Source organism: Zingiber officinale, chromosome 10A, assembly GCF_018446385.1.
Source record: "Zingiber officinale cultivar Zhangliang chromosome 10A, Zo_v1.1, whole genome shotgun sequence".
Lineage (NCBI taxonomy): Eukaryota > Viridiplantae > Streptophyta > Magnoliopsida > Zingiberales > Zingiberaceae > Zingiber > Zingiber officinale.
In genome coordinates, this window is record NC_056004.1 from 3,263,182 (window position 1) to 3,285,619 (window position 22,438).

Sequence of the window (22,438 nt, forward strand, 5' to 3'; positions counted from 1 at the left end):
GCAACAGGACTACTGTAGTATCCCCGATATTCTTTTGGGAGATAGTGCTGACACGAAGCATGGTCAACAGACGGATCATACGACAGAAACTTTTACTGTCTCGTCAGGGATATACATGCCCTGTTAAGATATGATGTCAAAGGTGCTTTCCTGACAGGTCCTTTCATGGGACATATTGGAGAGTACACCCATATCTCAGGAAGCGTGCACGTCACCCACCAGGGCTCTATATAAAGGGGGGTCCATCACCGGTGAAGGTACGCGTGATTCTTGAGTTCTACTGTTGTTACTGTTGCTCCGCTTTTCTCCTCATTCTGGTGATTGACTTGAGCGTCGGAGGTCCAACGCCGGGGACCCCTTCCTTGGCCCAACACTAACTCCGTTTGTTTTGCAGAGGGGAGTGAAGTCCACGTCCGGTCAGCAAAATTGTCACCTCCCAGCTTTCCAGCTTCACACTTTTGGACCGTTGAGCGGCGATGTTAGACCCTAATCTTCACCAACCGTCGAACGGCGATGTTAAACCCTATTATTCACTGACCGTTGAGCGACGACGTTAAACTCTAGTCTTCACGGACTGTTGAGCGGCGACGTTAAATCCTTGTCATCATCAGCGGTCAAGCGACGACCTTAAACCCTTGTTATCATCAGCGGTCGAGCGACAACCTTAAACCCTTATCATCATCAGCGGTCGAGCGATGACCTTAAACCCTTGTCCTCACCGACGATCAAGCGACGACGTTAAACTCTTATCTACGTCAGTGGTCGAGCGGTAACCTTAAACCCTGATCTTTGTCAACCGTCCAACGATGATGTTAAACCTTGGTCTTCGTCAGCGATCGAGCGGCGACCTTAAATCCTTATCTACGCATGTCAACAGTCAAGCAATAACCTTAAATCCAAGTTTGCGTCTTCAATAGTCAAGCAGCGGCTATAAACCCGATACCAACGAAAAACGACTTATTCAAGCGAGAAGTATGACGCCAACCGATGGACCACAGAGCCACACTTGAAGTTTTTCACATTATGGTAAGTGGTTCGTAGTCCTACTCGATCTTGAGAGGCAGCGAAAGGATAAACAAATTGGAAAATAAAACAAGGAAGTGTCGAACGGCGCAGCGTGAAGGAGTGATATCAAATAAAAATATTCGCTGAACGAGCGACCATTCATTAACATTTGCATAGTTTTTACAAGGCCAGAATGACAGTATAAAAAAGAGACAAGGTACGCAAGCGCAGGCTCACTCGAGCTAGTCGAGTATGTCGTCGAGTAGCAACTCGGTCATCTTGTCCCAACTAATGACCTTGTTTGTCAGAGCAGTTAGGATATAACTGTTAGGACTTTTGGCGGCCGACTAGAGGGGGTGAATAGCCCCTGCACAAATCAAAGCAAACGAATTCTCAACTTATAACTTAAATAAAATAAACACTTGCATAAGAAATAATAAAGAAACTGAAAGGAAGATGCACTGAGATTTTACTTGGTTACAATCAAGGAGGTTGTTAATCCAAGGAAGTTAAAGCGCACTAAAATTCTCCTTCAAGCAGAGAAGCCTCTTACAGCATTCAAAGCTTACAAAACAAAGCTAAACAAGAACTAGGAAGTGTACAAGTGTTGTTTCAAACTATTCTGTGTTGTCCTTAGCTTCTCGGAGCAGGGCTGCTTATATAGCCCCGCTCGGGGCGCCTGAAAGGGTTCCAGGCGCTTGGAGTGGGATAGAATTCTATCCCCAACGTAACGGTCAAAAGTCATGTCGCTATTGATAAAATTTGGGTTCCGGGCACCCCGAACTGCTCCAAGCGCCTGGAATAGTTCTGGGCATTCCAAAGGGGAAAGTCAACATTTTGTTGACTTTCTCTCCAGGCTTCCAGCTTCGGCTCTGTTTGTTGTTACTCGAAATATCGTACTGGTTCCCCTGTACAAAAATTTTATACAACTCTTGAACCTTTCCTAACAACCTATTGTGTTCTTTAGAAATTAAATTTGGAATCGCAAACAGAACTTAACATTATTAATTCCAAATTCAACTTATCTGTTCTTAGAGGTTTAGACTTGAATTGCAAACGATGCTTAACATTATTAATCCAAATCCACCCATGTTACAAATTTGATTAAATATTTATTTCAGAGATCGGCTTCTAGGTTAAACATGGTGAGGCATTAAGCCTTCTTGGGTATGAGATCATCCACCACTTCCTAGACAAAGTCTTTCAACGAAATTCAATATTTAATCTCTTTATAGTAACCCTAGGTTTAACCATTAAGAACAATCAAATCACAAGATCTAAAAAACAAAAGAAACACAAAATCAAATCATAAATCTGAAACCTAGAATCGTTAGCCTCTTGTGTTTGGTATTTCAAAATCCATACAAAAGAAGAATTTTGTATTTCAAAATCGTTAGCTTATAGACCTCACTATCTTCTGTCGTATTCCTCTTCTTATCTCGGACGTCGTGTGGGCGACGATCTACCGAGATGAGAATCCACCCAAGCCTCCTTCTTCTCCTTGCAAGTTTCGGCCACCAACAATCTCCTAGAGATGAAGAACTTCGGCCACCAACGAAGTTCCAAGGGATGCTAAGAAACAATGCCTCCTATCTCTCCTTCTTCTCCAAGCAAAATCCGGCCACCAAAAATCTCCTAGAGACTAGATGCCGCCGGCCACCAAAGAAGAACAAAAGAGGAAGAGTAATGGAAGAGGGTCGGCCACACCAAGGAAGAGAGGAGAGGAAATAATAGATGTATTGTATGGTGAGGCACCTCTACCCTCTCTTTTATATTCCTTGATCTTGGCAAATATGGAAAGTTTTAAACATAATTAAAACTTCCATATTTTCCTTGTCAATGGCTAATAAGGAAATTTTAATTAAAATTTCCTTTTAACCCATCTTATGGCTGGCTCCTACAAGTTCTCCAAATAAGGAAAGTTTAAAACACAAAAATTAAAACTTCCTAATTTGTTTTCAGAATTTTTTTAAAATAAAAATTTCTATTCCCTTCATGGTTGGTTATAAAAGGAAACTTTTATAAATTAAAATCTCTCTTTTAAAACATGTGGATGATTACAAAAAGGAAAGTTTTCTCCAAAATTAAAATCTTCCTTTTAACTACAAATAATGAAAGATATCAAACCTTTCTCTTAATCCTTTGTAGAAACTATAAAAGGAAAGATTTAATTTAAAACTCTCTTTTAAAATCATAGCTTCCACATAAAGAAATATTTTAAAATAAACTCCCTTTTATTTTTATTGTGGCCGACCACCTAAGCTTGGGTTCCAAGCTAGGGTCGGCCACCACTTAATCCCATCTAACCTTGGTTTGGCCGGCCCTAGCTTGGGCTCCAAGCTAGGCTTGGCTGGCCACCTTAAGGTGGGTAAGAAGTAGGGTTTAGGTGGATATAAGACTTTATAAATAAGAGGCTACGACATGGACCGAGAGGAGGAATTGGTTTTGGTCTCCCGATAAACTTGAGCTTCCCGTGTTCGCCTCGAACACCCAACTCGATTTCATCAATAATATCTCATTCCACTAAAGAGTTATTATTACACTACCGCACCAATCCCATATTACTATATGGACTCCTTCTTATCATTATCATGAGTGTGTTAGTCTTCTTGTGTTTAAAATATTGAATGTCCACTAATTAAATGAGTTACTGACAACTCACTTAATTAATATCTAGCTCCAAGAGTAGTACCACTCAACCTTATCATCATGTCAGACTAAGTCCATCTGCAGGGTTTATATGACAATCCTTATGAGCTCCTCAAGGGGACATCATCAACCTAGATTACTAGGACACAGTTTCATTCTATAATCAACAACACATCATATAAATAATATCATTTCCCAACTTATCAAGCCTATTGATTTAACGAGCTAAATCGCACCCTTTGATAAATTAAAGAAATAAGTATTAAGTATATGTGCTTGTTATTATATCATGATTAAGAGTACATACTTCCATAATAACAGAGGTATTATTCTTTTATATAGTCAGTATAAAAAGAAACTACCTCAAATGGTCCTACTCAGTACACTAAGAATGTATTAGTGTAATTTTATAGTCAAAATAAACTAATACCAAATACACTACGACTATTCCAATGGTTTGTTCCTATCCATCTTAGTCGTGAGCTACTATTTATAACTTATAAGGAACTGATAACATGATCTTCTATGTGTGACACCACACAACATATTATATACAATATAAATTAATTGAACAACTATATTTAGCATATAAATGTAGACATTTGACTAATGTGATTCTTTATTTCAAAATAAATGTTTACAAAAAGCTAGGCTTTTAGTATACACTCTAACAGGCTCCACTTACTTCGGTCCGGGTCTTTCGCTCCAGTTTCGCTCGCTTGGGTGATTTCGATCGTCTGAAATATGGCTCACCCGAACTTTCGACTTTCTCGAGTAGGATTCCACTTCAGCTTCTCGTCCCTAGAAAGAGTCGCATGCTTTCTTCTCATCTGCTAGCATACTCTTCCATGGCTCTTCGTCCCTTGGACGCACTGAGCCCTTCGGCTCTCTCCCATGCCGACCTTCTCGCTAGCTGCGTCTTTTGCTCATCGAGTAATCTTCCACTTTGGCTTCTCGTCCCTTGGAAATACCACACGCTCCCTTCTCGTCTGCCAATATACTCTTTCGCAGCACCTTGTCCCTCAGACGCATCGAGCCTGTCGGCTCTCTCCCGTGCTGTCCTTCTCCCTAGCTACGTCTTTTGTTCGACATCCTGTGCTCCTAAGTTCCTGTACACTTAGACACAGGGTTAAACACAACATGACCTAACATAACTTGTTTGATTATATCAAAACTATCTTGCGGTACCAACAATCTCCTCTTTTTTTATGTGAGCAACCCAAGTTAAGTTAGGGTAAACCAACATAAATAAAAGCAATAAATTTTACAATAAAGTGCAAAAATTGAAAAAATTAAGCTACCTCCCCTAGACTTAATCGCCCTTTGATCACATAAAAAATGGGATACCAAAAAAAATTTTAAAGGTAATTTTTCAAAATATAAGAAAGTTTTTAGTTTAAAAAAAACTCTGATTTTCCAATAATTTTGAAAAACTTTGAAAATTTTAAAAATGATATTGATATCACTAAAAAAATTTACAATAATTTTAGAAACTTTGAATTTAGTAAATTAAAATGACTTGAAAAAATTTGTGAATCTTAAACGCAAGTCTAAAAGAATATTCCAAAAAAAAACAAAAGTGAAAGCCTTAAAACAATTTTGGAAATCTTGAAATATTTTTTGAAAAATAGAGCATGCATTTTGACAGAAGAAAATACATTTTCAAGATTTATAATTTGAAAAATTATTTCTAAACAGATGTATTTAGATAAATAACTCAAAAAAAATTCAGAAAAATTTTCTTAGTTAGCAAGGATATCTCATGCGGAATAATTGAAAATTGTTAATAACAAAATTCAGATGTTACAAAAATTGAGATTCTTTTTATAGAAGAATACTAAATCCACCCCCCTCCCCCCTTTTTAGGAAAAAAAATTGGAATCAAATTTATTTCGAACAAAAATTAAACTCAAAATGAATTTTAAAAAAAAATCAATTGCAACAAAAATTTAATTCACGCATGATTTTGAAATCCAAAATAGATTTCTTCCTACCGAATTAACAAGAAATTTTTTAGTTACATGCTTTCTTGACAATTTTCTAATCTGTCCATTGTGATATTTAAATTTCTAATTTAGTCTATTATAATTTTTAAAATTTTAAACAGAGAATTTTGAACATGTAAAACTTTTAAAGTTTATATTTGTTCCTTTAACATTTCATTTTCTATTTTTAGTTTGTCTAAATCATCTAATCGATAAGTTGTTGCTAGAGTTCCTTTTAACTCATTATTTTTTGTTAATAATTTTTTATTTTTAATTTCTAATTTGCAAGAATCTTTCGACAATATTTTCATAAGTTTAAACATTTGGTCAGGAGGTAGAGATCGTACATGACTTAGATTATCGACTTCTGATGCTCCCCCTATGGAGTTGTTTTCTTTCGAAGACTCTCCCCCTTCATCAATGCTCATCTGGGATGAGCTTTCTGTGTCCTCAAGAAGGAATTCAGCTATAAGGGATGTCCTGGCAATTTCCTCGATCTCAGATTCTTCTGACGACGACTCGGTGTCCATCGAGGAGTTGGATTCGATTTCAATTGGTTCTTTGTAGAGCTTGAAGAACTTTTCCCAAAGTTCTTTCGCACTTTGGTAGTTGTTGATTCTGTCAAGATCCTCCACCGGTAGTATGCTTATTAGATGATATTAAGCCCTATCGTTTAACGTAAAGTCATCGCGCTGCTTTTTGGTCCAGAGGTGTTTTTCAATTTCTTCTCCGTTTGTATTCTTTGGTGCTTCATAATCATATTTCATTATTAATAAAATGTTAAAAATATTTTTTAAGAAATATCTCCATTCGTCGTTTCTAAAATGTGAACACCCCCTCGAACATTGGTGGGTAGATGTTAGTTCCGACCGTCTCTTTGCTTCAATCGGCGGTTAGTCCTTCTGAGACGTCATGGCTTTGATACCACTTGTTAGGACCCTTGACGGCCAGCTAGAGGGGGGTGAATTGCCCCTGTACAAATCAAAGCAAACGAATCTTTCTCGACTTATAACTTAAACAAAATAAACACTTGCATAAGAAATAATAAAGAAACTGAAAGGAAGAGGCATCATGATTTTACTTGGTTACAATCAGGGAGGTTGTTAATTCAAGGAAGTTAAAACGCACTAAAATTCTCCTTCAAGCGAAGAAGCCTCTTACAACATTCAAAGCTCACAAGACAAAGCTAAACAAGAACTAAGAAGTGTACAAGTGTTGTTTCAAACTATTCTGCGTTGTCGTTAACTTCTCGGAGTAGGGCTGCTTATATAGCCCCGCTCAGGGCACCTGGAAGGGTTCCAGGCACCTGGAGTGGGATATAATTCTATCCACAATGCAACGGTCAAAAGCCATGTCGTTATTGATAAAATTTGGGTTCTGGGCGTCTCGGACTGATCCGGGTGCTCCGGACTGGTTCCGGGCACCCCGAAGGGGAAAGTCAACATATTGTTGACTTTCTCTCTGGGCCTCCAGTTTCCAAGAAGGGTCTAAGTCAGAGTACATATATTGACAAGGTGCTTAAATGTTTTATCATGCAACATTCCAAGAAGGGATTCCTGCTGATATCACATGGTGTGAGTCTTTCGAAGACTCAATGCTCTTCTTTAAAGGAAGAAAGGGACCGCATGGATCATATTCATTATTAGGGATGTAAACGAGCCGAACCGAGCCGAACAGTATCAGGCTCGAGCTCGGCTCGTTTAAGTTATATTCGGGCTCGAGCTTGGCTCGAGCTCGAATCGAGCTTTTATCACAAGGCTCGAGCTCGGCTCGTTTTAGAATTATCAGGCTCGCGAACAGTTCGAGCTCGGCTCGTTATTAGCTCGATTATCAAAGTTAACGAGCCTAACTCGTTAAGCGAGCTTGGACTCGTTTTCGGGCTCGTTTAGAGCTCGTTTTTGGCTCGTTTTAAAGCTCGTTTTTTGCTCATTTTAAGGCTCGTTTTAGAGCTCGTTTTAGAGCTCGTTTTTTTGGCTCGTTTTAGAGCTCGTTTTTTTGGCTCGTTTAAGGCTCGTTTTAAGGCTCGATTTAAGGCTCGTTTTAAGGCTCGTTTTTTTGGCTCGCGAGCTCACGAGCCGAATATCCTTAAACTCGAGCTCGGCTCGATAAAACTGTCGAGCTCGAAATCGAGCTCGAGCTCGGCTCGATAAGATAAACGAACGAACTCGAACGAGCTTTTTACCGAATCGAGCTCCGAATAGCTCGCGAACCGTTTGGTTCATTTACATCCCTATTCATTATGCATCGGCTATAGGGTCTATCATGTACGTCATGTTTTGTACTCGCCCAAATGTCTCGTATGCATTAAGCATGATGAGCATATACCAGTCAGATCCAGGTGAAGGTCACTGAACAGCAGTCAAGAATATTCTTAAGTACTTGAGAAGAACTCAAGATTATTTCTTGATCTTTAGAGGCGATGAAGAGCTTGCTGTAAAGGGTTACACCGATGCTAGCTTCCAAATAGATAAGGATGACTACAAATCACAGTCAGGATATGTATTTTGCTTAAATGGTGGTGCTGTGAACGGGAAGAGTTCAAAGCAGGATACAATCGCTGATTCTACAACAGAGGCCGAGTATATTGCTGCTTTAGCTGCAGCAAAGGAGGCAGTTTGGATTAGGAAGTTTATTGCCGAGCTTGGCATTGTTCCTAGTATAGCGAACCCAATATACCTCTATTGTGATAACAATGGGCTATTGAACAGGCTATGGAACCTCGCTCTCATTATAGATCCAAACATATACTATGACATTTCTATCTCATTCGAGAGATTATCGATAGAGGAGACGTGAGGATATGCAGAGTACTGACCAATGCTAACATTGCAAATCTCTTGACCAAGGCTTTGACACAGAGGAAGCACGATGACTATACTAAGTCACTAAGTATTAGATATTTCAGTGATTGGCACTAGTGCTAGTGGAAGATTGTTAATATTAGCCCTAATACCAATTATGAGATTATTATAAAGGGCTCATTTTGTATCATATTTCATTATTAATAAAAGGTAAAGTTGATTATTATATTTATTTTAATTCAGTGCCGAATGAATAAGTATAATCATGTCCTAGAGTAGGAGGGTCTAATCTACAACATATCAATTGATTGAATTGATAATGAGATATTGTAGATATACATAGAACACTACTCTTAACTATTCTTAGTCAAGAAGACTAAGTCCACTCAGACTTGGAAGAGAAAAGTCCCCGGCTCAGACAATTTCAGATAATAGAAATAATGAAAGAGTTGAGGAATCAGAGGAATGTTATGCAGGAGGAACAGGACGACAACCCCGCACAGCAGCCGAAAGGAGTTCGATACTAATTGATGAAGAGAAATGAGGAAATATTTACAAATGACGGAGAAAAAAGGGTGGATCGGGAACCGCAGACCGGCAATGAACTGGTCCCTAAAGAAACATAGAAAACACCGTGGTGGTTCTTTAAACGCAGAAGGAAGGCTGATTTGGTAGTCAAGGGGAAACTCATAAGTGGATTTTCAGGCTCTTAGCGTCGCCCCCGTTAAATCTGGACTCTATGGAAGTATACCAGAGCCCAGGGACGGAGGAAGGGGGTTATGAGGAGCTTGACATCGAAAACGAGGAAGACAATGAAGAACAATGAAAAGATTCGAATGAAGAGATGAAGAGGCTTACGGGAAGGATCGCCAGAGAGGCAAAAGAAGCAAAACGTCACCGGGAAGCTCGAAGACGAAGGTATGCTAAGGGAGGAAGACGACGATGCACGCGAGGTTTATAAACCTCACGGTCGATCGACCTGAGTCATCTGATCTAGGGTTGCGAAAAACTAAGAGGAGATCAAGCCGTTGAATTCGAAAAATTGTCTGTCACATCACCAATGGATATCCACCTGTCACGTCAAACGTGCGGCGGCAGAAAGTGAGACAAGTCACCAGATGACATTAATAAGGCTTAATTAAAAGGTAAAGGTATGACTGCGTGCTTGACCATAGTGAGTAGAGATTTGCACGGTCTTTGAGAAATTTGGATAACTTCAGGGCGTTCTGCCGAGGGACACAAGGAAAAGATCTTTTTCACCAAGTGTTGTCGCCCATTGTCTGAGTGACACGGATATGCGATTATCATACAGCCGAACGGCCGAGGCACAGTTGGCTTTAAGAGGCTTGGGCCGAACAACATTTATATGACAAGTCGGGCAATGCGAAGTCGAACGGCGAAGGCATGGGAGCCACCGAAAACTCTACTAGTTCAGTCAGTCGGACTTGCAGCCTCCTTCGACTTGACTTAAGAGGTAGGCTTGTGATGCGGCAATGGAGGGAGACCTACCTGACACGGGGTCAATTGCCAGTGTGGAGGTCAAAGTCAAGTTGTTCAACGCCCAGATGCCAGAAGGTCGAACGGAGGGCAATGGCAATGGCCGATCAGATATTCAGGCCTCAACCGACGGGAGATATGTCTAAGCAGACATCTAGTCTAGCTCAGGATGATACGTACGACAGTCAACGCTCAATACGGGGTAGCAGGACGCCGAGGGAGACCGAATAGCTTATCTGAACGAGGAAAGATATGTTACTACACGACCATCGCACAGAAGAGCCACTGAGGTTGACAGAATGGAGGAATCTCGGCCGAATAATTACCCCTCTCGGTTAAGCAGTGGAATAGGTCATCGTATGAATTTTTTTCCATTTAATTTACTGAATATGCTTTATCCATTGACTTATTCATTATTAGGATCAGGAAATAATGTTATTTTTTATTTTTTTTTAATTAAGAAAAAAAATAAAAAGACACTTTTCATTATCATAATCTTAAAATATTTCATTGTTAAAAGAATATATCCTACTATACTTTTTGAATCAAAGATGCTCTTTCAATATCTTTTATATCATGTATGAAGTGGTGATGGAAGGAGACGTATTTAAAATGAGATTAATTATCAGGATGGAGAGTAAAGTCAAGTTAGTCAACGTCCGCATGGTAGACAGGCCCCAATTGGCAGGAGATATGTCCGACTAGACATCCAGTCCAGCTCGAGATGATACGTACGACAACCGACGCTCAATATGGGGTAGCAGGACGCCGAGGGACACCAGATAGCTTATCCGAACAGGGAAAGACATGTTACTACATGACCACCGCATAGAAGAGTCACTGAGATTGACAGAGTAGAGGAGTTCCGACCGAGCGGCTACCCCGCTCGGCCAAGCAGTAGGACCTGGCCATGGACGAAGCGGATTCCTGGCCGAGCGACTACTCAACTTGGCTCAGCAACGGGACCACTGTAGTATCCCCGATATCCTTTTGGGAGATAGTGTCATAGACACGAGGCATGATCGACAGGCGGATCATACGACAAAAGCTTCTACTGTCTCGTTAGGGATATGCATGTCCTGTTAAGGTATAGTATCAGAGGTACTTTCCTGACAAGTCCTTTTATGGGACATATTGGAGAGTGTGTCCATGTCTCGGAGAGCATGCACATCGTCCACCAGGGCTCTATATAAAGGGGGTCTATCACCGGCGGAGGTACGCATGATTCTTGAGTTCTACTGTTACTCCGCTTTTTTCCATATTCCAATAACTAACTTGAGCGTCAGAGCGCTAATACTGGGACTCCTTTTCTGGTCCTATACTGACACCGTTTATTTCGCATAACAGAGCAATCCACATCCAATCCAATTAGTGAAGTCACCACCTCCTGGCTCCTAGTTTCATACTTTTGGGCACGATCAATGAGAGAGAGAGAGAGAGGGGGAGGGAGAGAGAGAAAGTGAAAGAGAGCGTGTATTTGTTTTGAATATTTTGTGTTTGAGATCCTACTTAATGTTTTAATCAGATTTATTTGATTAGTATTAAATAAATTAATATAATGTATAATTAAATTAATAAATGTACTATTACATTATTAAAAATTCCTAACACCACCTGCATGTCACTGGCACTCAAGTGTCAAGAACAATAAAAATTCAAATTATAATAACCTACTGCTACTACTCACATCGAGTGGGGACGCGATAGACAAGCCGGCAACTTTCTCTCCGTCATCTGACAATCTCGAAGGGCACCATGGGTTCCATGGAAGAATTGACATAATCACGGAGAACCGACGGGGAAGAGCTTCCAACCATAGCCAGCAAACTGTCTCCCTCTTCCACATTAACATTGCCCCAAGGATGTATCCTCCACCTGGTCAATGCCTCCAGCTCCATAGCCACTTCTCTCATCAATGGTCGGTCATTGCTTTTCAAGCTCAAGCATCTCATTGCGAGCTCCGCGGCTGCTTCAAGCAACTCCGGAGTTCCTTCATCGACCACGCGCTCCTCCAATATTTCAACAAGTCGACCAGAATTCACGCAGTCCATGAAAAGTGTGGCTAAATTCTTGACAGCTTGCGTCTTAGCCACAGGCTTCTTCCCTGTCAAGAGCTCAACCAAAACAACGCCGAAACTATAGACGTCGCTTTTATCAGTGAACTCCCCTGTTTGGAAATATTCCGGGTCCAGGTAGCCAAAGGTGCCACGAACCAACGACACCAATCCGTTCTGATCCAGAGGAACCATTCTGGAAGCTCCGAAATCGGATACTTTTGCAGTTAAGTTGTGGTCGAGAAGTATGTTGGTGGTCTTGACATCTATGTGGATGACGGGAGTAGAAGCCGCAGAGTGGAGGTAGGACAAGGCTCCAGCTACTTCCGAAGAGATACTTAGACGAGCTTCCAAGGACAGAGAGCCTCTGTGGCCTTCATCGTGGACGTGGTGGGCGAGCGTGCCATTAGGCACGAACTCGTAAACGAGCATGGGGACTTGAGACTCGAGGCAGCACCCCAGGAGCTTCACCACATTCCGGTGATTGATACTGGAGAGAACCTCGACTTCATTTATGAACTGTTGGACTTCGGCTTCGTCGTTGCTTATCTTGGCCTTTTTGATTGCGATCACGTTTTGATTAGGAAGTACGCCGCGATAGACTGTTCCGGCGCCGCCCTCGCCGAGGATTCGGCTCTGGTTGTAGTTGTCAGATGCGGCTTCAAGCTCCTCTGAGGAGAAGAGTCTGATGTCCGGTCGCAACGAACCACCGTTCTTCTCGAAGAAGTGCTGCTTCAGCTCTCCGAGCTTTCTCTTCTTGTGAATCCAGTACAGCCATGATCCAATCGCAATAAGGAAAAAGAGGCTCAATCCAACACCTGCATCAATGTTCAAAAACAAATATCAATTACGTTTTCTCATATAAACCACATACAAAAAATGATTTTAATAACTTGTGATTATTGCACACGTTGACGATTTTATTAGTTAGTTATCTGAACAAAAACTGGCGTACAAGGCCCTGATCAGGATTAAATCCCGCTCGCTCACATCATGATCAGGATTAAATCAGGATTTTAACCATCTCCGTGGAGGAAGTGATACACCGATTTTGTTCGGGTTATCTCGCTATAGAGATGTTGTTAATGATGTCCCAGAAAATGAGTGAAAGCATTGAGAAATGACAAGATTATCGCTGTTAATTACTTGTTTGACGACAGATGCTACTACTACCATGTTTTTGGTTGTCATTTACGAAAGGGAATGTTTTAATCGAACCAATTCTGTTTCAGGAGCAAGAACTCGAGAAGTCTGAAAAAAGGAGTAGAAATGGAGAAACTACGTAGTGGATGTATTGCATTAAGTGATTACCTAAACTGAGATACAGTATTCTCAGTATGGACTTGCATCCGCTTCCATCCCTTTGGCCATCTCCATACATGTACCATGGGCATGAGCAAGAATAGCTCCCTTCTCTATTATGGCACCGTTTGACACATGGCGAAGTATCAGCTGAGCACTCGTTGATGTCTGATCAGATTTTGCAAAGAGATCAGATATTGAGAAAATACTAAAGCATGCAATCAAACTGATTAACAAAACAAAAGTTAAAATTTGGGGATTTTATAGGCTTAATTAAGTTGACTTACCTGAGCATCCATTTGAATCATTGAGGTACGGGTTGCCCTGGAAACCTGGCGAACAATTACAGAGGTAGCCCGGACCATTAGGAGAGTTCGAGCAATTGCTGTTGGGGGAGACACACGCGAAGTCGTCACTGCCTTTTGCTTCCTCACAGGTCTTGTTCATGATGGCCCAATCCAGCGTCACCGGCGCCGTCTTCCTGGTTTCGTATTCGGTGAAGTCAGACAGGTCAAAGTTGAGTTTGCCCACGTCAGCCAGAAAGGCGTAGCTGCAGGGGGCGAATCTGCTATTGGAGTGATTGTAAAAGCTATCGACTTGCAGCGAAAAGTTGCGGAGATCCATGGGAATGGGCGCGGTGCAGCAGCCGATGCCGGAGCATGTACCATTGGGCACGAAGCTGGCGTCGGTGCAGTAGGACAAGCATCCTGTCCAGAAAGTGCTCCTCCTGTGACTCCAAATATAGCCCAGGGCGTCACAGCCGACTGCCACGAAACTGTTCCGATCACGGGAGAACTTGTAGTTTGGGAGACCGATAATATTTATCGAAGGCACGTTACTTTCTGAACGGCTTCCGTTCTGGTAGTAGCAATCTCGGGCGATTTAGTGGTTGACGACGAGGGTGCTCTGGAGGTAGGGCGTGCCCTGGAGGATGTCCACCACCTCGATGTTGTGGCCGGGGCCTTGGCCGAGGTAGGCCGTGCTGTTGGTGCAGTTGATCTCGAAGCCAGTACGGAAGCAGCCGGGGTCGATGCCGAAGGGGTAGGGGATGCTCACGTTGCCGCACTTGGACCGGCACCCTGGTCGCGCCCACCTGTCCGCGGAGTCGACCGACGGCGGCGGTGCTGTTTGGAGGGCTGCCGCTCCTGCTAGCAGTACAAGGCAGAGGAGGAGCAGAAGTAAGTGCGCCGGCCAGGATCCCATCTCCGTTTGTCGATTAACTGGATTAGAAGCTCCTCGAGATCTACAATTGAGCGAGTTTGTTTTGTCGTTAAATATATTGATGAATATATAACGACATTTAGAGTTGAGCAAATCAATCAAATTGTTCGTCAACAGTCAACTGACACGGTATGTACTCGCTTAGAAGGTGAATTTATACGACAGATTGTGGACGGTTAGATGTAATTTATCTTCCTAACGTTTGCACGGTCAACGATGGTTGGTTGTATAATTATCCACTTGTCTTTTGTTTTTTTTTCCTAAAACAGTCAATGATCCACTTGTCTATTGTTTATCAACTCCAATCAACATCACAAATTTTCCAAGACTCCACGTGCGTTTGACTTTTTCTACACCTCTGTACTATGGTTTTGGTCTTTATTTACCCGTGGCTTTCGCCGCTGTATCAATTGACTAAGTAGTTATATGGATTCAGTCCCTAAATCGGTCAAAATTTTCAAGCTAAGTTAGAGAAATTCAAGATCATTAACCTCCTATGGTTAAGGAAGCTCTAAATATGTACATCTCTACATGCTCTGTAGGTGTTGATTGAAACTTCTTAATTAACTCTGATCGCTGTTCTTCATCGTCGATCATCCTCTCTATAATTAACTCTGATCGCTGTTCTTAATTAACTAGCCGAACCTAGTCAAATTTCCATTGAGGTATTAGCGATAGATATTTTAATTTTCGCCGTTAAAAGTAACAACGGATATATAAATATTCATCGCTAATTGTTTAATCATGTAGTATCGAAAAGAGTATTGATGTTTAGCCATTAGCGACACATTAGTAGCAAAATTCATCGCTAATTGCGACGGAAATTTAATTTTTCGTCGCTAACTATGATGAATATTTTAATAATTCGTCGCTGATGGCGATGAATATTTTAAATATAGTGACAAAAAATTAAATTTCCACCACTAATTGTGATAAAAAAAATTAAATTTCCATCGCTAAACTATATTAGAGTGTCGCATGACCTTTTCATTTTTTTTTTTCCTATTTTCCCTGTTTACATATAAATCTAATTCACTCCAACCATCACAAGCGATGGTTTTCACAAGAAACTTATAATACATAATAACAAAACTCACAACAAACTCACATACATCAACAGTAACAACATAACAAAATCACATCACATCACAAACATCACAACAATTCATATGAACTAAAATCAACAATAAATACATAATAGTAAATCTAAATACAGGTCCAAATTTAATACAAGATAAAGTTTGTCATCCTAATCAAAATAAAGAATAAGACAGTAATCCAAATCATAAACAAAATCATCTCTGGGTCCCGCATGAAATTTCATTGAGATTAGTTGTGAATAGAAAATGCGATCTTAAATTACAAAAGAGATATAACTACTTATCTTAAATTGATAAGTAGTTTAGTTAGTGGACATTCTTTAAAAATGCATATCTGCATCCTTGGGATAAAAATATGCAAAATCTGAAAATGATCATAGAAATATATAATACAATCAGAGATGTGTATTTATAAAAAAAGCATTATTTTTTATTGAAATTAAAAGTTAAGATAAATGATAACATATCTTAAAATGATGGTGGTGATCCTGGGTCTCCTAGGATTCCAAATGATGTGTGTAATACATTTGTGAATTCGGAGAAAATGCCGCTACAAATGCTTGTATATAACGAACTATCTTCTCAATACGAGTCTGTCACTACCATATCTCCCGTATCTCTGCATCCCTCTCGGCCATCGTCTCCTCCAATGATGATAGTCGAGTCCACAAGTCCTCATTTTCCTCCTATAATTCTCGTATCTCACTAGATGAGGAGGAGGAACTAGGACGACCCATGATCGCTAGAGCCTTCATCCGCTCATAAATAACTTTGGCCTGAGAGTCAAGCTCATAGAGGGATGTCTTCTTCCTTCCACCGACGACATCATAATAAATGTCATTAGCCGCATCGGTGGAAAGAGGCTATGATACCTCCCCCATCTACCCTAGGCTGAGACTTCTCAGCAACTCTAGTGGACATTGCTTCTTGTATCAAAATAATGATTTTATTAATCTCCACATAAATTCTGCAAATATATTCATGAAATATAATATTCTTATGTTAATTGCCGAGGAACGTTGATCGACAAATAACTTATCTTTCTTCTTATGAGTTTTGTTAAATATCTCCCAACAAGTGGACGATCCATGTAATTTAGCAGTTTGTATACAGCAAATGCAAATACATTAAATTAATAACAAAATATATGTAAGAAATATTTATATAACTTAATTTTAAACTTACCAAGTTAGAGACATGCTCCACAATCGAACAAGATCCAACAGTATACTTTGTGGATTCGATGCTCAACACGACAAACTTTGAATTATGATTACTTCGAGCAATCACTAAATTATCTTGCCAATGCTAGGCAGCCCAAATGGCTCTCCAAGACTGTCAAACTGCATCAGGGAACTCGGATGGCCTGATGCTTCTTTGCCTCCACTTGTACAATATATCCCTGTACAATTTAGAGCAATAAATATTTGCAAGGAACCTTTCAAAAAAGTTTCTAAGGCAAATACAAAAATAAATTTTGAAATATGGTTTTGAAAATATTTTTTTTTTCAAATGATATATTTTCAAAATATTTTTCAAGATGATTTTTCAAAAAAAAAAAGTTCTGAGTAATATGTTTCCAAAATATCTGTGTAATCTTTTTCAAAACTTTCTAAGTAACTATTTCAAACTTTTCAAAATAAGTTTGAAGAAAAAAAATTTCTCAAAAAGATTGTTAAAATTATTTATGAAAAGAAATTTCAAAAAAATTTAAAAAAATAATGTTTTCAAAAAAGTATTAAAAACATGTTTGAATGCATAATTTAATAAAAGATTTTCAACTGATAAGTTAAAACAGTTTTCAAAAATACTCTCTAAATATCTATTTTTAAAGTAATTTTTAAAGTTTAATCTCTTCACATTTTCAAACATATAATTTTAAAACTTTGCAATAAAATTGAAAAACATGTTCAAAAGAGTTTAAGCAAATTAGTTTTGAAATTAATTACTTTCAAAATATTTTCAAAATAGTTGAACTCTTTTTCCTTCTTAAGTTAACACTCCTCCTTAATTTGTACTAGGGTTTGTGCATGTTAAATTGTGCAATATATTTTCAAAGCCCTTGCTCTCCCTTAACCTAGCATCTTTTGGACCCTAAACCGAGCGCCCTCCTCCCTCTCCTGGCGGTGGGCAATTCCTGGGCGATCAGCCTCCTCGGGCGAGCGGCAATGGCCGCCGGCGCTTCCAAAGCGCCGGCGCCGGCCCCCCAGCCCCCTGAGCGTGCTTCCGGCCCTTCCTCGGTGGCTCTCCATCAAATCCCGCTGTTCCACAGTGGTGCAACGGGCGGGGTGGCGGCGGCTCAAGGTGGCGACGTCCTAGCGGCGGCGACGCAAGGCTTTGGTGGGGATGGTGGCAAGGCGGCGGCAGCGCGAGGTGTTGGTGGGGACGACGAGGGCAGGGTGGTGGTGCATGGCGTGGGTGGGGGTGAAGTTCGGGCGGCGGCGGCACAATGCGGTCGTGGCGGAGGTGGTTATCCGATCGGGACGCAGGAGACGACGGGCGTTGCCCCTCCTGTTGGCGCAAGCGAGGCGATGGAGGATAGCGTGCAGGCATCGGCGGCGGCCAGGGCGTTGGTGCACCTGCTGTTGGCGGCTTGCGGCGGCTGTGGAGACGGGCTGACCTCGGGGAAGACGGGGGCGACGGGGGAGACAGCCTCGGCGCTGCAGCAGGCTTGCACAGTCTCTGCGCTGTCGGGGAGAGAGGCCCGGACGGGCTGCATGGGCGACGTACAGGGCAGGGCCGCCGGCTCGGCAGGGAACCACCCATGCAACCCTAACCCTAACCCTAACCCTAACCCTAACTTGGGGGCGCCGGTGGAAACGTGGACGCAGCAGGAAGCGGTGGCTAGGGCGGTGATCTCGACGACGCGCACGACCTCGGAGATGCAGCAGCGGCCGCTACCTGCCCGGTCGCCGGCGCCTTCGCCGGAGCTAGTAGTGGCGATCGTGGAGGCTTTGGCGGAGGTGGTGCGGACATGGGACGCCTCTTTGGCGCCAGCCGTGGCAGCAGGCGGGGGCCCGACGGCGATGACATGCCATGCAGTGGCCGGAGATGGTGGTGCGCCGGCAACCGGTGGAGGTGGGGCGGTTTGCACGGCTTCGGATCCAGCGCCGGCGCCTCCTTCTTCGCATGGGAAATTGTACGTGGAGGCTCTCGCTCCAAGGTCGCCAAGGGCGGCCAAGAAAAGTTTTGAGGAGGTGGGAGCCGACTTCAAAGAGTTCTCGATGTGCAACAACGTGCCAGGGGTTTTCTACAACGACGAGGAGGTAAAAGCTTTGTCTGATACATATAAGTTTTCCCTGATAGGCAAGTTCTCTGGCAGGAGACCTCCCCCTCAGATTGTGTACCAAGGTTTCAAGGGGCTGGGATTATCAAGCCCCTACAACATTCGGTTTCTACGTGCTGGGCACATCTTTTTGCACCTTACTTCAAATGAGGACATGGCTAGGATATGGACTAGGGGAGTCTGGCGCATTGGTGGCTCAGTACTCAGAATCTTCAAGTGGACACCGCACTTTTCCTATGAGGCTGAGTCATCCTTGGTCCCAGTTTGGGTACAGTTTCCTGATCTTCCAGTTCATATGTTCAATAAAAATTGTGTGTTTTCGATGGCTCGGATTGTAGGGTGCCCTATCAAGATAGATGAAGCCACAGCAGATGGCTCTAGACTCTTTATGGCCAGAGCATGTGTGGAGATTGATCTCTTGAAGCCCAGGGTGGAGCAGTTCTTGATCGGAATTGGAGATGAGCACAGGCTGCAGAGAGTTGTGTATGAGAGGACACCAGAGTACTGCCAGTATTGTAGGCACCTTGGACATGCAGAGGCGGATTGCTATGTGGCAGGGAACAAGCCACGGCCTGAGTGGCACAGAGACAGAGTGGACCCGATTCCCCCAGGCGCAGACCTGAGAGAGAGACTTAATCAGAGGGAGCGAGACAGGAAAGGTAAGGCAGTGGTGGTGGAGGACTCAGAGGCACAGGATTTTCAGAGGGTTGGTGGCAGGAGGACTAGACAGACATGGGCCCGTAAGCAGCTACATTTCAGGATGGGCCAGGAAGCTGCACAGGAGTTACATACTCAGGTGAATTCTTTTGAGGTGCTGAAGGATACAGGAGAGGAGGAGGAGGCAGGGGATGACGTGATGGAGGTGGCTGGTGGCAGGGAGGCGCTGGGAGACACTCCACAGTTGGGAACAGAGACAGATGATGGTGTGGGAGAAGAGGAGGACAGGGTGGCTGAGACTCAGCTGGTGGAAGTGGAAGACAGGATGCCAGGGCAGTCAGGACAGCACCAGACATTAAGGCAGACATCTCAGGGTTTGGGTCAGCAGGACAGTGTTTCAGTGGAGGGAGGAGAGCAACAGGTGGGGGATCAGACATCTCAGAGTCTCGGCCAGGGGGAGCAGGTTTCTCAGATAGTACAGAGGCCAGGCATAGGGGCACAGCAGAGGAACACAGAAGGAGCACAGGGACAGGGGGGAGCCTCCAGGGGGTTGCAGGATGCCAGTTTGATCAGTGGCGAGGAGCCCAGGGTACTGGAGTCATCGGGTGAGCTGCCAGAGGATGATTGTTTAGACAGATACTCCAGCTCATCAGCAGACCAGGGAGTCTCAGACGATTTGGGTCAGAAGGAGCCTGCTAGGCCCACACAGGCTATCCCAGAGGGCTCAGAGGATCCAAACTTTCAGAAGACCTTTGTGGAGTATGAGGAGACAGATACTAGTTCTTCATCACGTGGGGGACGCAGTCTAGCATCCGTGGTCAGTCCACCCAGAGGAAGGAAAGCAGGGATGCCCAAGGTACTCAAGGCGCAGCGGCCGAGGGTGGGGTTTGAGCCAAGAGTGACTAGGAGCCAGACTTCAAAGCAGGCTCGCACCCCCTCCCACTAGTCATGTCTGGCATCATATGGAACGTGAGGGGGTTTGGGAATTTGGCGACACAGAGGAGGGCTATGTTTCTGAGACGACATCATCATCTGAGTTTCTTAGCAGTGTTGGAGCCTATGGTTGATTTGGACTGCAGGTACATGGCTCGGCGCATGGGGTTTGAGGAGGTAGTCTCTGGGAAGGTTTGGTTTTTCTAGGATTCTACTATTGCTTGTAAAGTTTTGTTTGATCATGACCAGTTCCTACACTTGGAGCTTTCTTCGCAGCTGTTCCCTTCTTCTATGATTGTGACAGTGGTCTATGCCAAGTGTACGAGGGTAGAGAGGAGCTTATTATGGGAGAGCTTGGAGGAGCTGAGGCCAGAGGGCGACAGATTGTGGCTAGTGGGAGGAGACTTCAATGTCATATCTAGCATGGAGGAGCACTCAGCAGGAGTTCTAGCTAGGCCAGGGGCCATGGAGGATTTCAATAATTTTATCATGCTTGCTGGACTGGTGGATGCAGGTTTTGTTGGGGACAGGTACACATGGACGAATAACAGGGTGTGGAAGAGGTTGGATAGGGTTCTCTTGTCCCCCTCCTGGGGCAGTCTGGATTTCACAGTCAGAGTGGAGCATTTGAGCAGGGCAGCTTCTGATCACTGTCCCCTACTTGTGGAGTTCCCAGGCTTCCAGAAGCCGAGGGCCTCCTTTAGATTTCAGAGGATGTGGGTGAGGCACAGGGATTTTATGCAGACGGTGAGACTGAATTGGTGTTTACCGAGTGTGGCACAGGGACTGCAGAGGCTACAGATGAAGCTGAGGAGGCTGAAGGAGCATCTGAAGTGGTGGAACATGGAAGTGTTTGGTAACATACATGACAGGGTTTTGCAAGCTGAGGAGAGTATGACTGCAGCTGAGCATGCATATGACAGGGACCCCACAGAGCAGAGCAGGACTCACAGGTCAGAGTGTCAGGCTCACCTATTCAGAATGCTGGACATGGAGGAGGACTTTTGGAAGCAGAGAGCTGCTATCAGGTGGATGGGAGAGGGGGAGAGGAATACTAAGTTCTTTCACTCCACAGTGCAGAAGAAGAGGGCAGTTAGCAGACTTTTCAGAATTTGGGAGGAGGGGCAGTGTCTGGACCAGCCTGAGAGGATCAGAGAGTCAGGAGTCAGATACTTTCAGGAGCTACTGACAGGGGAGACAGTGGATAGCACGGCTGTGGACACTGATTTGATACCTACATTGGTCAGTACAGAGGATAATTTGATGCTTGCGGCCCTTCCATCAGCGGAGGAGGTGAAGCAGGTGGTCTGGAGCATGTGTCAGGACAGTGCAGCGGGTCCAGATGGGTTTTCAGTGGCCTTCTACAGAGCTTGCTGGGAGATTGTGGGGGAGGATGTCCTTCAGGCTGTACTGGACTTCTTTTGAGGGGCAGAGCTTCCACGGGGCATGGCGTCCACGACTATAGTGTTGATTCCCAAGGTGGACAGTGCGCAGAGGTGGAAGGATTTCAGACCCATCAGCTTGTGTAATGTGTCCTATAAGATCATCTCAAAGCTGATGGCGCAGAGGTTGGCATCAGTGATAGGGAAGGTTATATCCCCAGCTCAGAGTGGTTTTGTTCCAGGGAGACTGATTTCAGACAATATCTTGATGGCCCAGGAGCTTGATCACAAGCTCAACTATCACATCAGAGGAGGGAACCTTATACTGAAGTTGGACATGGCCAAGGCATATGACAGAGTGCAGTGGGGCGTCCTTTTCAGAGTCATGGCGGCATTTGGGTTCTCAGAGGCAGTGATTGCATTCATCAGGAGGTGTGTGACTTCTTCTTGGTTTTCGGTCCTGGTGAACGGACAGCTGTCAGGCTTCTTTAGATCAGAGCGTGGCTTGAGGCAGGGTGACCCCATCTCCCCTTTCCTCTTTATTTTGGCGGCGGAGCTCCTCTCCA

The 22,438-nt window shown here is 43.3% G+C and overlaps 1 protein-coding gene and 1 pseudogene across 1 annotated transcript; one reads left to right on the top strand and one right to left on the bottom strand.

The window, feature by feature from the left end:
- Window positions 1–11,522: 11,522 nt before the first annotated feature.
- On the bottom strand, window positions 11,523–14,563 carry LOC122027991 (annotated as a pseudogene).
- A 5,942-nt stretch (window positions 14,564–20,505) lies between these two features.
- Window positions 20,506–21,915, top strand: LOC122028033. Its single transcript, XM_042587057.1, has 2 exons — window positions 20,506–20,682; window positions 20,740–21,915. The coding sequence occupies exons 1-2, from the start codon at window positions 20,506–20,508 to the stop codon at window positions 21,913–21,915; spliced, it is 1,353 nt and encodes a 450-aa protein (XP_042442991.1).
- Window positions 21,916–22,438: the final 523 nt, after the last annotated feature.